Source organism: Hylaeus volcanicus, chromosome 7 (assembly GCF_026283585.1).
Source record: "Hylaeus volcanicus isolate JK05 chromosome 7, UHH_iyHylVolc1.0_haploid, whole genome shotgun sequence".
Lineage (NCBI taxonomy): Eukaryota > Metazoa > Arthropoda > Insecta > Hymenoptera > Colletidae > Hylaeus > Hylaeus volcanicus.
This window is the reverse complement of record NC_071982.1, coordinates 18,153,906-18,168,580: the sequence shown is the minus strand read 5'-3', so window position 1 is coordinate 18,168,580 and position 14,675 is coordinate 18,153,906. Positions and strand designations below refer to the sequence as shown.

The 14,675-nt window shown below is 44.8% G+C and overlaps 1 protein-coding gene across 5 annotated transcripts in view; it reads right to left on the bottom strand.

Annotated features, from left to right (window-relative positions):
• LOC128879873 (nephrin-like) overlaps positions 1-14,675 on the bottom strand; it is a 347,536-nt gene that overhangs the window by 69,153 nt on the left and 263,708 nt on the right. For all 5 annotated transcript variants that reach the window (XM_054129420.1, XM_054129422.1, XM_054129421.1 and 2 more), the window contains one exon: positions 4,876-4,986. In XM_054129420.1, coding sequence (XP_053985395.1) covers positions 4,876-4,986 — 111 coding nt within the window. The remainder of the gene's footprint in view (positions 1-4,875; positions 4,987-14,675) is intronic.

Here is a 14,675-nt window from a genome sequence, read left to right as displayed (position 1 = left end):
CTTTACGTGCGTATACATCCTCGAAGAAGGACCCTCGATTCTTTCCGGGCACGAAGTCAAGTAATTGGCAATAAATTTCGTGAGCTGGCTGAGTCGTAAAATTTTCTCGCCGCTATTGCCATAAATTATAGATAACACGCCGCTACCTGGGGGGGGGGGGGAGAGAACATTTTCTTTCTTCTTGGTCATTTTTATTGATTATAATTTTGAAAGCATTCAAGCTTGAACTGAATCGAGCTTTTCATGCTCTACCACAAAGTATAGGCTATTCAACGCAAAGAAACATTAGCTACAGTTACTACTATCTATTGCCAAAATTTGTTTACAAACAGTGTAGATACATGCCTGAAGAATTGCTCGGAGAAACTCCACTTTTCAACCCCCTTTAAATTCTAAATTTTGTAATGATCCCTGCAGTTCGAGGTCGATGCAAATTCTGTTTAGAAAAGGTTCCGACCCCCTTTCCGGTTATAGTTAATCGCTGCCGGGTGCATCGCCATCGAGAGAATATTTATCGTTCGCCCAGGGAAAAAGATAAAGCTCCGCGTATTAGCTCGCGTCACGTGTAATTAACGCTCGGTGTCCGGTTCGGTTTTCCAGGTGAGGACGGGGACCGACAAATTAAAATGGCCGTCGAAGCAGGGACGAACGCGTTTAATGCCGGCGGCTCGCGCGTTTTTATTGCGTCGTTCGCGCGTCCTCGAAGCCCCGCGGTAAATCTCGTCCCCAGAAATGCCAACGAAGGATTGCCATGGCGAACAGTCGTCCTTTCCTTTTTCGAATTTCGGTGTCGGCCGTCAGCGAGTTCCGTTCTGACGGTTTCATCCACTTTATGAAGATTAGACTGTCCAGTTCGTATCTAGCTAAGGTAGGGGGCGAACGCGGTCACGCTCTTCCTACGAAATCACGACCTCGTATAAAAAAGATCGACCGGGGAGAACACGAATAAACCTAGTGATCATTTATTCGCAAGATAACGCTCTTCCCTGAAAACTTCTAAATTTAATTGTATTTTCTCTGAAGGAATTGGATTTATTTTTGTACGAGCTGCAGAATGTTTTTAGTTGATTGAAAGGAGAGGGTTGCTTTTCTTTTAAGCTATCTATTTCTCTAGGGCTAATTTGTAATTCAATCGTATCATGTCGAGTATTACCATTGTTTATTTCAGAATATACTTTACATATTAATTTAAGTGCCAGACGTACATATAAATGGGACGAATTTTTGGGACGACCTAATTTCTAGCCGTCTTCGCGTTCCAATATTTACTCTACGTTTATGCGACTATATCTGTCGTAGCTTGATTTTCACGACACACGTAGGTGCGCGCTCTGAAAAGAGAACGCCAGAGCTGACTCATTAGATTTAAGATTTTTCAAAAAGTGGAGTTAGTCGATTTGTGCAGCGAACGGCTCAATTGTAAGTCTCAGTAAAGCCGATTAATTTAAACAACCTCCCCCTTGCAGGGGGCAGGCTCCGCTTGAAATAAACGCCGAATTGTCCCGGCAGAAACACGAAAATTGTTGCGAAAAAGTGCATCCTCCGAATCGATATCGAATTCCGGAACGACCAAACAAAAACTTTCCTTCTCGCCGATATTAAATATCGCAAACAACAAGCCCGCAATAAAACGCGGGGTCTGCGAACTTTTTACGCCCAGCCAAAGGATAAAGTAGAATTCGTCGTCCCGGTCCGCCGTTCGCCCGGTTTTCTCGTTTGAATAATCGGATCTGGGTATCGTTCCCGTTCGAGATGATTTTTCCCACGTAAATAGCCTGCGCCGCGTTGATACTCGCGATCTTACAGCGCTCCGTTAAGGGAGGGTCGAAAGCCCGCCGACCAAGAAGTCGCTCCAGCGAATTAACATTTAATCGGTAAAGTATACCCCGGTGTAATTTTGCATTGGCGGCTAGCGTTTCCGACCCCCCTGTGCGCGCCGATTGAATTGCAAATCTTCGCCGAAGTGCCGCGCGAACAGGAATACCGTGCACTGGCTAGGACTTACACACGGCGACTAGCGATTCATGGTGGAAATGAAGAAGGACCAATTTGAAAGTTTGATGTAGGGATCGCTCGGAAATATTTTATTGTCAAGGCAGGTGTTGGGTCGAAATTATAGGAAATGAAACTGCGAGAATTGCTTGACTAGTAGTATTATTTGTTCGTAGTCGAACAAATTCCTTACCACGAGTCGTACTCGTCGTTGCAGGCCAAAGGGTTAATAAGATCCACTCTCGCGATCAAATCAGGATTTACCTCAACGCGGAAGGAATCACGGCCACAAGAACCAGCAAATTGCAAGATTCAGCGAGTGACGATTTTTTTATTTTCCCTAAACTACCCTACCTACTTTGCTTCTTCCGATTTGCTTCCAAACGTGGAATCCACCCTTTCCCGGGACAGTTTGCGTCGGGGAAACGAATATGTGGAAAAGTGCGTTTGGCAAATCGAACAAACACGGTGGTGGTGGAAAAATCGTTAAATTTTATCGATCGGTTTGCGCGGGACTGAAGTGATATTGCCGACCGATCCCACTCGTCGAAAAAATAAATTTCAGACGCCGCGGTGCGGACGGTGAAAAAAAAAATCGTGCAAAAAAAGGGGGGGAAGGAAAACAAATATTTGGCTAGCAACTGAATTCCGCGAGGATACGGGGAGGGGCGAGGCAATCTTCTCTTCCCTCTTTAAGGATGATTTACAATTAAATGAAAGTTCCAGGCCCCCCTTCCCGTTCTAACGGGATCGTTTGCAGCGGTTCCGGCGAGCGTATTGTTAAGGATAAGCCGATCTTCTCGATATTCAATTTATACGCCGCAGTGCGTATGATCGATGCGCAGCGTCGATGCAATTCCCATCGAATCTGCATACGGCAATATTCCTGGGCTTCGAATTTCGATGTATTCATCGCTCGCCTGCGCCGACGATGAGCATTGAATCGTCGTCGAACACCTCTGTATTTGTATCATAGTTATCCGGTTTACGGGGTGTGCATCGATCGAAAACGATTTTCGCGTCTTCCATCGGTCCCCAAACACCGTTATTTATCGGCCCCTGTTTTCTATTCGAGCCTCGGCACGGCGATACTCCGTGAAATCTGTTTGGCGAGAGGATTATACCGGGACCTCGATTATTGCAGGGAATGGGGAACTAAGAATCCTGGAGTAATCGAGGTGGATAATTATCGAAGTAATGAGTTCAAAGGGGTCGTCGATCTGTACGGTGCGTCCTCGTTATTATCTTTAACGTCACTTGTTGCTTATCAATGCAGACGTTGTTATACAATGAAATACTAGGACAAAGTCTTACATTGTCTAATCTTCAATAGTCTTGAGACAACATTCTAGCTCGATAGAAATTTTCACGAGTTTTAGTCCGGCAGCCAACGTGTTAAAGTAGATCTAGTCTTCAGCGGTGTTAAGACCCCTTCTGGAGTTACTTCTCACTGCCGAAGTTTAATGCACCACCGCCAAGGGTTTCACGAGTCTCCAAGTACACCATAGTTCCAATTTAAGTTAAAATACACTCTACTTAATAACACCGATTTCCCCGTAATCGCGAGCAAATCCGTCGTCAAAGAACGCGGCCCCATTCAATCTGGGCGTAGAACAGCGGACGTCTCCCGCCCAAGGAAGAGGGCTCGACAGACAGCCGGGATGAAGTGGGACGTGGCCGCAGGGCTAGAGGGGAGGAAATAATCTTTTAAGGCGGACGAAGAAGTTGCCGCAGTTATAAACAGAAATTTAGATCCAGTTGCCAAAGTAAACACCGGAACCTCGGTAGTTCGGCGCTTCCTCTCTCGTTCCACCCGAGGAACGCTTGATCCTTCGCTACCTACTGCCCCAACCTTCCTCCTTCGTTCTTCCCTGCTTCCGTCAGCCCCTCGACCCCCTCTCGGAGGGACTTGGCGGGTGGAACGTGGAACTTTTCACTTAGCCCCGTTCGTCGATAAAAAGTTGCCTGATCTAATAACTGGCGACACCAATGACTCCGTCAGCCCTTCCATCGCGCCCCCCTCTGTCGATCCCTTCGCGTGTACCCTCTCTCTATCGACGTCCCCTCGGAGAGCCCCGATCGAAGTTCTCTTCCAGGTGAAGCGATGCGTGCCATCGCCTCGAACCAGGAGGATCCAAACCGACGAGAAAGTAAAAGTTTTATTCTCCGAGTCCCATGTTTACTTGGGCTAAAATTCGAGGCGCCGTTAAAAACTTGACGAAGTTGGGGGCGTTTACCGAATTCCATGTATCTCAGGGTTGCGCGGGAGTCCTCCGGGTTTGAGACGGAAACGGTCGGGGTCGGAGGTGTTTCCGCGGATGAAAACTTGGACGAACGAGTAGGAAGTTGGCCACGCGCTTAACGGGGGACGCTTCGTCGATCGACAGAAATGCCCGCGTCGGGACGTCTGTCGGGGACTAACTGACGATGTTCGTCCTCTTTAGTTCTTCCTTGTTAGCTTCGCTTCTGTAGACGTGTAGGATATTCATTCAGGATTTTAGCGATGAAAGTAAATTCTTATCGATGGATTCGAGTGATTTTTCCAGTGATAATGAGCTTTTAATTATCTGAATTTCTGTCTATCATGTAAATAAATTTATTAGGAGGACGGAAATGTAATGTCATTTCTTCTACGCCACATTCAAACAAGTACATGTTTGTATTTTTAATCAATGAAATATTAGGTTCTTCTCTATCATAATTTTAAATTGCTACTTCGTTGAGATCTGAAGCTCACAAGCGTCGTCCACAATTTCACCCCCAGAAAGAAGACGGCTATCCAATATCTTTAAGCGAAATTTGATAAAAAGTTGGATCGAGTTTCCCAACAAGTCGTACACGGAATGCCTTCTGGCGGGTTTGTTAATAATTGAGTAGACTTACCACCGGTCACGCGGCACGTCAGTGAGGGGGTGTCGCCTTCTTCGTAGGGTCCTGCTGTCCCGTTCACTATCCTGCCCCATTGATCCAGAATGGTCGGCTGTTCTGGCGGCACTGCGACAGAAAGGAGAATCGAAGTCAGAACGAGCGAGCCTCGTAACTGGTCGCTTTAAAACCGATTGAACTCTCTGGCGGATGTCGGCTTCCATTTTCGGAGCTGTCGATCGAAATATTTGAAAAACAGGGAAAAGGGAAACTTTTTAAAACGATTGGCACGGTGCCGCGATACACTGCAGAGGAGTTCCTCTCCAGGCTGGTAAAAAAGTTAGAAATAGATCGAGAGCCACTTTCGAGCTAGGTCCTTCGAAAACAAATTCCCTCCAACTGTAGCCCCGGACAGTATCGATTCGCGTGTAGGTATGATCGTTTGCGGATTAAGCGGGGCGATATTTTTTCCCAGGAATATTCGTTCTCGGACCGGAGGCTCCGGATAAGCCAAACTGGATACTCCTCTCGCTTTTTCGTTATTTTGGAAGTTACCTGCATACGTCCCGCGTATTCGATGCTTTATCAGCGAGGTTACGACGCAGCCACGCCTACATTTGTTCTGGTTTCCACTATCCCTTTCCCTATCGGTCTGTTTAGTCGACGTTCGACCGGGGGAAGCTTTACCGCCGGTATTTTTCAAATTAGGCGACGAAAGGGGTGCGATAGAAAATGTTTAAACCAGAGAAATCGCGATGCTCTCGTTTTATTTTTAAAGCTGATCTTGTTTCGTTTTAGTATTTACCTAAATTTTGTTTCTGGAACATCCAATGTACAGTATCGTTTGGGGAGCGAACCATTCGCTTTTAAATCAGTTTTCTGCTGGGTTTGTATCGAAGGCCGAAACACATCGGTTCTATGGAAAAAAGTTGTTTTCGACGCTAAGCTAAAAAATGTTCAAACAACACTTGTGAATGGAATCGTTTCGCTATTTTTCGGGCGATTGAAAGCGTATTTTGACCGACAAAAATCCATCGAAAGCGGACAATGGTCGGCGTAACGCGCCGATTTTCGCGCAATTCGTCGATGACAGAGGAGTCGTCTATCGATATTTAGTATCGCGCAACGGCCGTGTTACGCCAATAGAGAAATGCGCGGATACAGTTCCATTACTCGAGCCTTTTTCTCGTTGGAAACTTCATACGGGCTCGTCGTTTAGAAAATACCAGTTGTACAAGTGTTCGTATTATTTTAGAACGAACATTTTAGGAATGTAAAGTTGCTCGAAAAATGTTAACACGTAGACATATAGACTTATACGGAGTATTTTGATCACTTTACAATTATAATTTCAACCAATTTCCCCTGAAATTAGGCAACCTGTACCTACCATCGGTACCAGAGAACACCCCATAAAAAGTTTCATCTGAATCGGACAGCAACACTCAGAGTTATAGGGAAATCACAAACAAACGGATTTCCAATTTTATGTCGATAATAAGTTTGCATTCACAGATGAGAGAACGTATTCAACTGGTATATCGGGCTGTGTCGCGAAACGATTGCTACGGATTTCGTAGAAACAGAATTCTCTACCGATCCGAGTATATAGGATCGACCGACCACTCAAAAAATTGCTTTAAGCGGATATGGAAACGGTCGTTCGGTTCTACGATGTCGCGACGAGGGGAAAAAAACTGCGCGAAGCAATCGAGCCGCGTCGTAAACTGCACGAAATCCGAAATAACGTTACGGTTCTTGCTGCACCGAGCGCTCCAGATATAGTAGCCTAAGCTTCTTCCGTTAGTCCTCTGTCCATCGTAAATTTTGATTGACAAACTTCGTCATTAAAATGTGAATCACAGCGTCAGGGGATAATCCATTCGGAGCCGTGGCAATCTGTTACGCAGTTTTCCATACCACTTTGGATAGATGAGCAATTATTTCGACTTGAAACTCTTCGTTCTCCATAATCAAGCGTGACTCTGAAGTCACCGCTATCTGTATTTTTAAACTTTAGGTACAGGAGAAATGATATAAAAATGATCGCGACACCCTGATCAACACTGTGAATGTTCGATGCACAGCGGTAACATTTGCAAACCAATTTCATAGAATCACCGTCGTCTAATCTAAATATTCGTGAACACTATACGAACGGTGGCATGAAAACCGTTTGACCTGTGATATTCGACTGTAATCGATGCGTTATCGATGAAACGTTGCTCGGAAAAATTAAAACAAATAAACCGCCGTACCTGCGTTCGCATATTAACGATTCGAATTGCTGTCGAACAATTTCACTCTGTTAAAGCGCTTTTAGTTCCGAGCGATTTGAAATACGTGACCGCGAGTCTATGATAAAAAAAGAAAAAAAAAAAATGATTAGGCTGTCGATGACGTCGAACAAAGAACATCTTTATAGGAAACCAAGAGGGTAACTGAAATTATTATAGGCATAGGGCCTAATTGTTTAATGTTAGCTAGAGATGTTTTGTAGATGGCTAAGGATTGTTCATTGGTTTGACTCCATTTTTTTTAAATCGTATCGAACTTAATACTCTGCCCGCCCCGCGGCGAGAACGAGCCGTGGAATTTTCGTCGATACAGCCGATTATGGATCGAAAAGCGGCCATAAATCTTCGCGAATACTTTACACGCACGTTCCAGCGAAACAAAGAGGGGTACGGCCGTACCAGGGGGGATAAAATTTCGTCGCTGCTTCGCATCGGAATCGCTCGAAATTGAATTTACCGAAACACGAATCGCTTGATTAAGCTGCTTCGCGACTCGTTCGTCGATATCCCCGCGATTTTCGAGCGTTCCGAAGCACCAGAACTCTGTGTCGTTAACCTCGTGATACTAACGCCGTTCGGATGTAAAGCCAGATCCATTTATATCGAATTCTCGGCAAAAAAAAAAAGAGAGAGAGAAGAAAAAAGAGAACTGACCGAACGAACGCTCGGGGGCAGCATCACGAATTGCGAAAAGCCAGCGAACTGATCGAGTTCACGTTACATCGTTCGATTTCGCTCGCTGCCAATACACGGGATACAATTTCCCACGAGCGGAAAACGTCTACGGTAAACATTTCTTCCGGGGACGGTTCGAGCACGGTCGAATTCGTTGGGAGTCGCTGGAACTGCGACGAAATTTCGATCGAGCTGTTTGCGAGCCGTTCCAAGTTCATTTTAAGGTGTATTCAAGGTCAGACTTGTTGGAGGTCGCAAGCTCTTGGACTCCTGCCTTGAACAGCTCGAGGAACTGTGTTAGGGAATCCCTTTGATGCCCTACGAATGTAGACAAAGTTGTGCGAAAGGCTTTAATATAGATGAATGGAAACTATTTTGTTTATACTTATCACAGAGGTCCATGGGAGCAGATACTAGTTCTATCGTTTTGTTCGTTTCAGATTGCTTCGTGACCGATCCCAGTAACTATCTACGGGGCGACAGAATTGTTGCCAAGCATGGGTAAACGATTCGATAAAGTAGTAACGATAATAATAACCATACGTGACGTACACTCGAATAAAATTTTGCTATATCCGACTGAAGGCAAGCGTTCGGATCCAACAGCGACACACAAGCGTAATCGAAACGAATGCATCAGCAAACAAAACAAAATGCACTCTGGCTCCATCCAAGCGAAGAGTTGCGTTGCACATCCCCTCCCATTAGATCCGTCAAGGGGATAACTGCGAAGATTACGTAACTGGATTTACGAGGGAAATTAAGATTGATCTCTGGTCCAATTAACTGATTCGATCGTATGGTTCATCCGATTAGCGATATGAAGGGGATTAAGCGTTGCCTAAGTATTACGAGCCGCGGACGACCGTTGCCAGGAATTAAAAAACCGATGAGGGTGGGGTCGAAGGATGCGTCTTTCAATTATAAAGTCCGGTCGAATGTCGATCAATTCGTTGGATCGTGTTGAAAAGCTCCCACGGAATTGGATAGTGATTACTTTAGGATCGATTTTTTTGACTAGTTTTTCCGTAACAATCGCTGATAGTGGATCGAAAGCCACGTTTTCAATCTCCAATCGTAAATCAGTAATGCGCATAACCATTCAGAGTTAATCGTGTATCATTATTTGCTAAACGTTACCAAGTATTCGGTAATTATAATCGTGAATAATATTCTGCACTGATCTTCTAGTCAGTAACTATTCTATTATCTAGAGATTAAATCGAGCAAAATATTATTTTACGACGAATATCCTTCGGTTGACCATGAGATTAAATATAGGTAATTAAGTATAGGTATAATTTCTCGTTCCCTTAGCTAGATTGAGTTCCATCGCGTATTGGCTATTGATCGGTCGTCTTTAAAGTATTTAAATCAGATTCCCATTAAACCCCGCTCGGCTTAAATAAATACATATTTTGGAAAACATAAATATGCAACGCAGCTTTTCCGCTTGGCTCCTTTGTAAGTAGGACTTTTATAATTATTTATGAGAGAAGCGGTGTGACCCCCAAGAAGCTGAAAGTACGTGCGCGAATGTGTTCGTGTGGAGGGGTATGAAACGAAATTGTCGAGGGACTCGGTACGGCGGATGTTGGCTGCATTTCCATTATTAACGATGAAGGTTATTCTGGACTAAATCTGTTTTTTAATTATTCTTTCAACTTGCGAGCATCAATTGTAATTTTATTCCCAAGAAATGACTTCTCCCTCGCAAGGTGAACTAGAATTCATTGAATGGAGGGTTGGTGACCGCCACGCAGATGTCCCATATAAAATTTTAACCAGCACGAGTTGGTTGAATGCGGTTTATTTTTGAACCGAGGAACGATGCACACATTTCTCCATACGGATTAAATCTGGAATGGCTGCCGCTGAGAATAGAAGACTCGCAACACTCGAGTGGTTTCTCGCGTCCCCGATAAAACGGTTGACTTTCAATGCCGATACAGAGAACATATCCAGGTCCTCGCGGGACTGCGTTGGAAGAGGTCGAGTGCCGTGGATGGCGAGGGGGGTTGCAGTCGGTGGATAGGGCGGGGGAGGGGGCTTGTAATGCCAATTACCAGTGGTAATCAATGGACCTCGCTCAGACCGCGCCGATAATTTCAGGGCTGGCTGGAAAATAGGCGGCCCTGTGTGCCATAGCCGCGCATACACATATATATATATATATATGTATGTATGTATATCTGAAGTCGCCTCCCAGCGCGCAGATCTGCCGTTACCAGCGATGGCCATTCAATTCCCTCTGTTGCGGGCTTCCGAGCAATTTACTCCCATTCGGTTCGGTGTTCCTTCGAATATCATTCGATCTTAAGGGTTGGAAATGCTGCGCCTCCGAGCGTCGACAATTTTCGCATAGAATTAACGTCCTTGTTTTGTCCTGGGAATATGTAATCGAAGGGATGATTAAGTATAAAATTTATAAGAAAAGATATTTTCTTATTTTGAATAACAGATCCTACTATGGAGAGATTCGATAATACTTCAATTTTCAGTGCTAAAGCATCCCAGATCCCTCGAGTAAAAATTAAATTTGGCATGATAATTCGCGGTTCGATATTAGTATGCGATTTTCAAGAGGGGGTGACTTCAACGCTGTCGTGAATAATTATTCAGGTGCTTCGTATTAATGGGGACCGGAACGGGCGATTAAAACGACGCGAAAAACCGCGGGTCAAAGCGACGGGGCGGGCGCGACTTGTAATTCCAGGCGAATTTCCAATGCGCAAAGCGTTTCGAAACGCAATAATTACAAATATCCCGATAGACGGGGAATTATTTCGGAATTCGTTGCACGATTTAACAGCGTCGCCCGATGGAGGAGCACCGGCTCGGGTCTCTTCGCGGTGACCGCGTTGCAATGTACCATTTGTTTTGATACAGGAGCCACGGATGTTGAGGGATTATCCGTTAAATAGATTCGTTCGATCAGGAACCCCCACGCCCATCCCCAGTTATAATAATTCAAAGCGTTCGTTACCAACGATATTCTCGCGCAGCGACGTCCGGTGATCTACGAGAATTATAGCCACCGATGCTCGATTTAACGTCATAATTCTTACATTGTTATGGAAATTTCCTTCAACTCGACTAATTACCGAAACGTCGACCCGCTCGTTTACGCGGACGATGCCCAACGAATGAATCAGCGAAATATAATACCGCGGTTGCAGTCTGGCTGTCGTTTATGCCAGCGTCCCTCAACCCCTTCTCTAACTGCCCTCCATCCTTTGAATTCTATTCATCTGTGCGGTACCACCATCTCTCGTGGTATCTTATTAGCTTTAAATTATCATTAATAGGGCTTTCAAAAGTGATTCTTCATTCCCTTTGAAAATTCGCGGAAACGTGTCAGTCCTATACGTATTCATATCCTCTGTCTATTGAAGGAATTTGTTAAAATTAAAAGGTAGGCTTACCCTCCTCTATGAATAGTAATATATCCATGTACCAAAGTAGGTACCTATAACGTTCCCTCGCAACCTCCAGTATTTTTAAATTGAATCTATATACCTCCATTTCGGCGAAAGCAACCCTTATCGTGAACCCTATGATGTTTCAATGCGCCTTGAAAAAATTGCCCACCCCGTCTCGTACTCGTCTCGCAGGGTCGTCTCAGTCTCCCCAGGTGTTGTCGCTGGGTCGAGTATTTTAAAACCACCGCGCGACCTCGACGATCGAGTGGCACGGCCGTGCACCGGTGGCTCGTTTGAATTTTAGAACGATAGTGGAAACTCGTGTAGCTCGCGCGAGTCGTGAATTTAACTTTCCGGAAGGGAGGCTTCGGGGATGGAGGAACGGGAGGGACAGAATAGGCGTTGGCGCGAATTAATTCACGACCTCCTGACAAACCGTTCACCAGCCGGGGCTACCCCTTCGCTGTTTCACGCTCTGTCCGTGTATCGCAGCCAGAAAGATCAGTTTCGTGTCGAATATGAGCAGGGTAGATTAATTTTTACTTAGGCTCGCTAGGAAACCCTCTTGCTAGGTCTGAGAAGTCAGTTTCCGTAGAGACATGAGGCTTGGAATGTCGAGGCGTGTGTAGCTTTGGAATCTTCTGATTAATAGTTTAGAAGATATTTGAGGTGAAATGAGTTGAGTATGTACACCTGGAGTATCTTAACCATTTGCGTTCCTATGTCGAGTGAGCACACGACAAAACTGTACCGAAATCAGAAAATTTGGACTGCTAAGGGTTAAGAACTCGTAGCAATAGTGTGTAGCGTAGAATAGTCGATAGAGCGAAGGTGTAACCCTCCGTCCCCTATGAAACGTCATCTTTCTAACCGATGCAGCCTCTGGATGTCGTTAAACCCTCGGCTATGAATCCATGCTTCTCTGATTTACGAAAGGAGGAGCCTAGCAATCGGCTGGGACCGTTGGCAGAGAAAAATTGACTGGAACTCGGAGCACGAACGTCTCCGAGGAATACGTCGTTTCGAGTTCTCGTTTCTCTTTCTCTTCCTCTTCCTTCATGTGTAATCTTTCTCGTTATTTTTATCGGTCGTCTTGCAACAATGTCGAAACAGCGGGTTTTCGCGAGGTAGACGTCGCGACTGGGGATACGAGTTCGAGTTTTCATGGGAAACTACGGCGTTGTCGCTATCGACTCGGCTGGTAGCTCACGAGCCGTTAGCAGCGCGAAAGGGGGAGGGACGAAAGAGGATCTGGTTCGCGAGGACGACGTGCTCGAGGCTGACAAGGAGCATGAACGATGGGGCGGCGTTCCACGGCGACGAATTTGAAAATAAATTTTGACGTTTTTATTGAAATCCAAGGCGGCGCGCGCTACGTCGTGTCGCGTGGTATCGCGGCGCGCGAATACATACACTACCCGCCAAAAGTTTGTCGTCACCAGGTGAATTAAAGGGGACGTAGAATGACGTAATCTGCGTGCAACTTCAGGGGTGGATCAGAGAATAATTATACAGTCGAATGAAACTGCATTTTTCTTTCATTTCGAGGAGACACAATTTTATTATACAAATGGTAGAAATAGTAGCAATTAATAATAAACTATACGATGTCTTGTATGAACCTTTTTTTTTACCTTTTTGCATTGATAGAATAAATATTATTGAAATATTAAGAGGGAATATTCAGTCACTCGATTGGAATTTTAAATGACCGAGTACACGTGAAAACAGGTGTCTTGAAAGTCATGCTAGTGTTCGATATTTACAATGCAAATATTTCAGGTTCTTCGCAATCCTTTTAACAATTTTTAGCTTGCCCCTCGACGCAAGAAAATATTTCGCGGAAATTTTCGCGCCACTGAACACTCTGAAGTTGCCCAGAGCTTTCGTTAGCGACATTCTTCCACTGGATTAATAATTATTTTTCCGCGGATGTTTCAAGAGCGACGCGGTGAAAATTTCGCTCGACTATTTCCGACGAATGTTATGAAGCCGCCGTGGAAATTTCCCCAAAGATCCAGTCGACCATGAAAATTCTAAATTTCCGTTCGTTTTAACCGATTTTCCGCGGACGTTGACGCGACGAGGAGAATTAAGAATATTAATGGATTATGTTCGTTCGGATGCAGTGTGTCGAGTTAAAAATCCATCACGCTCAGATATTATTAAACCTTCCCGAGTCTAGCTCCTTGAAGGATTGCTATTATATACACTACCAGTAAAAAGTTTGGAAACTTCGCTTTTGATTGTAAATTCCTATGTTTTACAAACAACGTTTAAAAAAAGAGTACGTCTGCTCGTTAATATTCCGTTTTATTGCCGTGATTTACACACGTTTATTATTTTTAGCTTGCGTGTTCTCATTATTTTTATTGTAATATTCACAGGTTTCCAAACATGATTCCAAAACAAAGAGTCGAAACGCAATTAAAAGTTCGCGTATAGGCCGTTTCCGGGCTATTTTCATTTATTATACCTACAAGCTTCTCGATCGGCAAACGTGGTAAATTTTCAAATTTAATTGAAAACGTTCCAACAATTGTACCAAACACAGTAAGTCCAAATTGAGCACTGATTGCATTGCGAGCGTGCGATTATTTTTGGAATATTTTTTCGTCGACATTATTTTGTCGCAACACGTATTCCCACCATTTTCGTAACAAATAGTCGTACTATTATTTTCCAATTTACGTCGCTGACACGTCCACGAAAGGAATATCGTTTCAGCCTTTTTTTCTTTCTTTTTCAAAAAGATGGACTCGCATTATGAACGGTTGAATTGTCAGATTACTCAGTAATCATGGATTACATTTTCCTCCGACACCGTTGTGCTCGCATACCAGCATCAAGAGCAAGTATTCGTGAAGTATGTACATGGCGCGCGGAGTTTGCCCGCACCGTGGAATTTCCGCGCGTCTTCGAGAGTCCTTTCTCGAGTGCTGGTGCTCGTTCCTTTGGAGATCGTCGAGCGGGCAGGATAATCCAAGATTGCCGCAGACAGAAAAAAAAAAAAATGGGGAAAGGATGAAAAGCCGCGGAGAAAGACGGCGAACCAGAAGAGCGGCGCGAGACTCGAGAAGGCGGAGACGACGGCGATGGTGGCGAAAAAAGGAGCCAGAGCGTGGAAGTCGTGCCAGAACGGCGTGGCTTCTGTTGGCGTACCGGTTAGACGGCGTGTATTACGAGGGTGGTAATTGTTCGAGAATCGATTTATCTCCTCTGAGCGAGGAAACGTCGCCTTAACCAACACAGAACGACCACGCGGACAATGATATTCTTGTCGATAACAATTTACCCTTTGTGTATGCACACCTGCAACGAGCCTGTACTCTTCGCAACCCTATTCTCCTGGGTAGCATTAACTGTCCTGGCGACAATAAGGGTGAAAGCGAGAGAACGGTTAAACCGTCCGGGAAACAGGGAA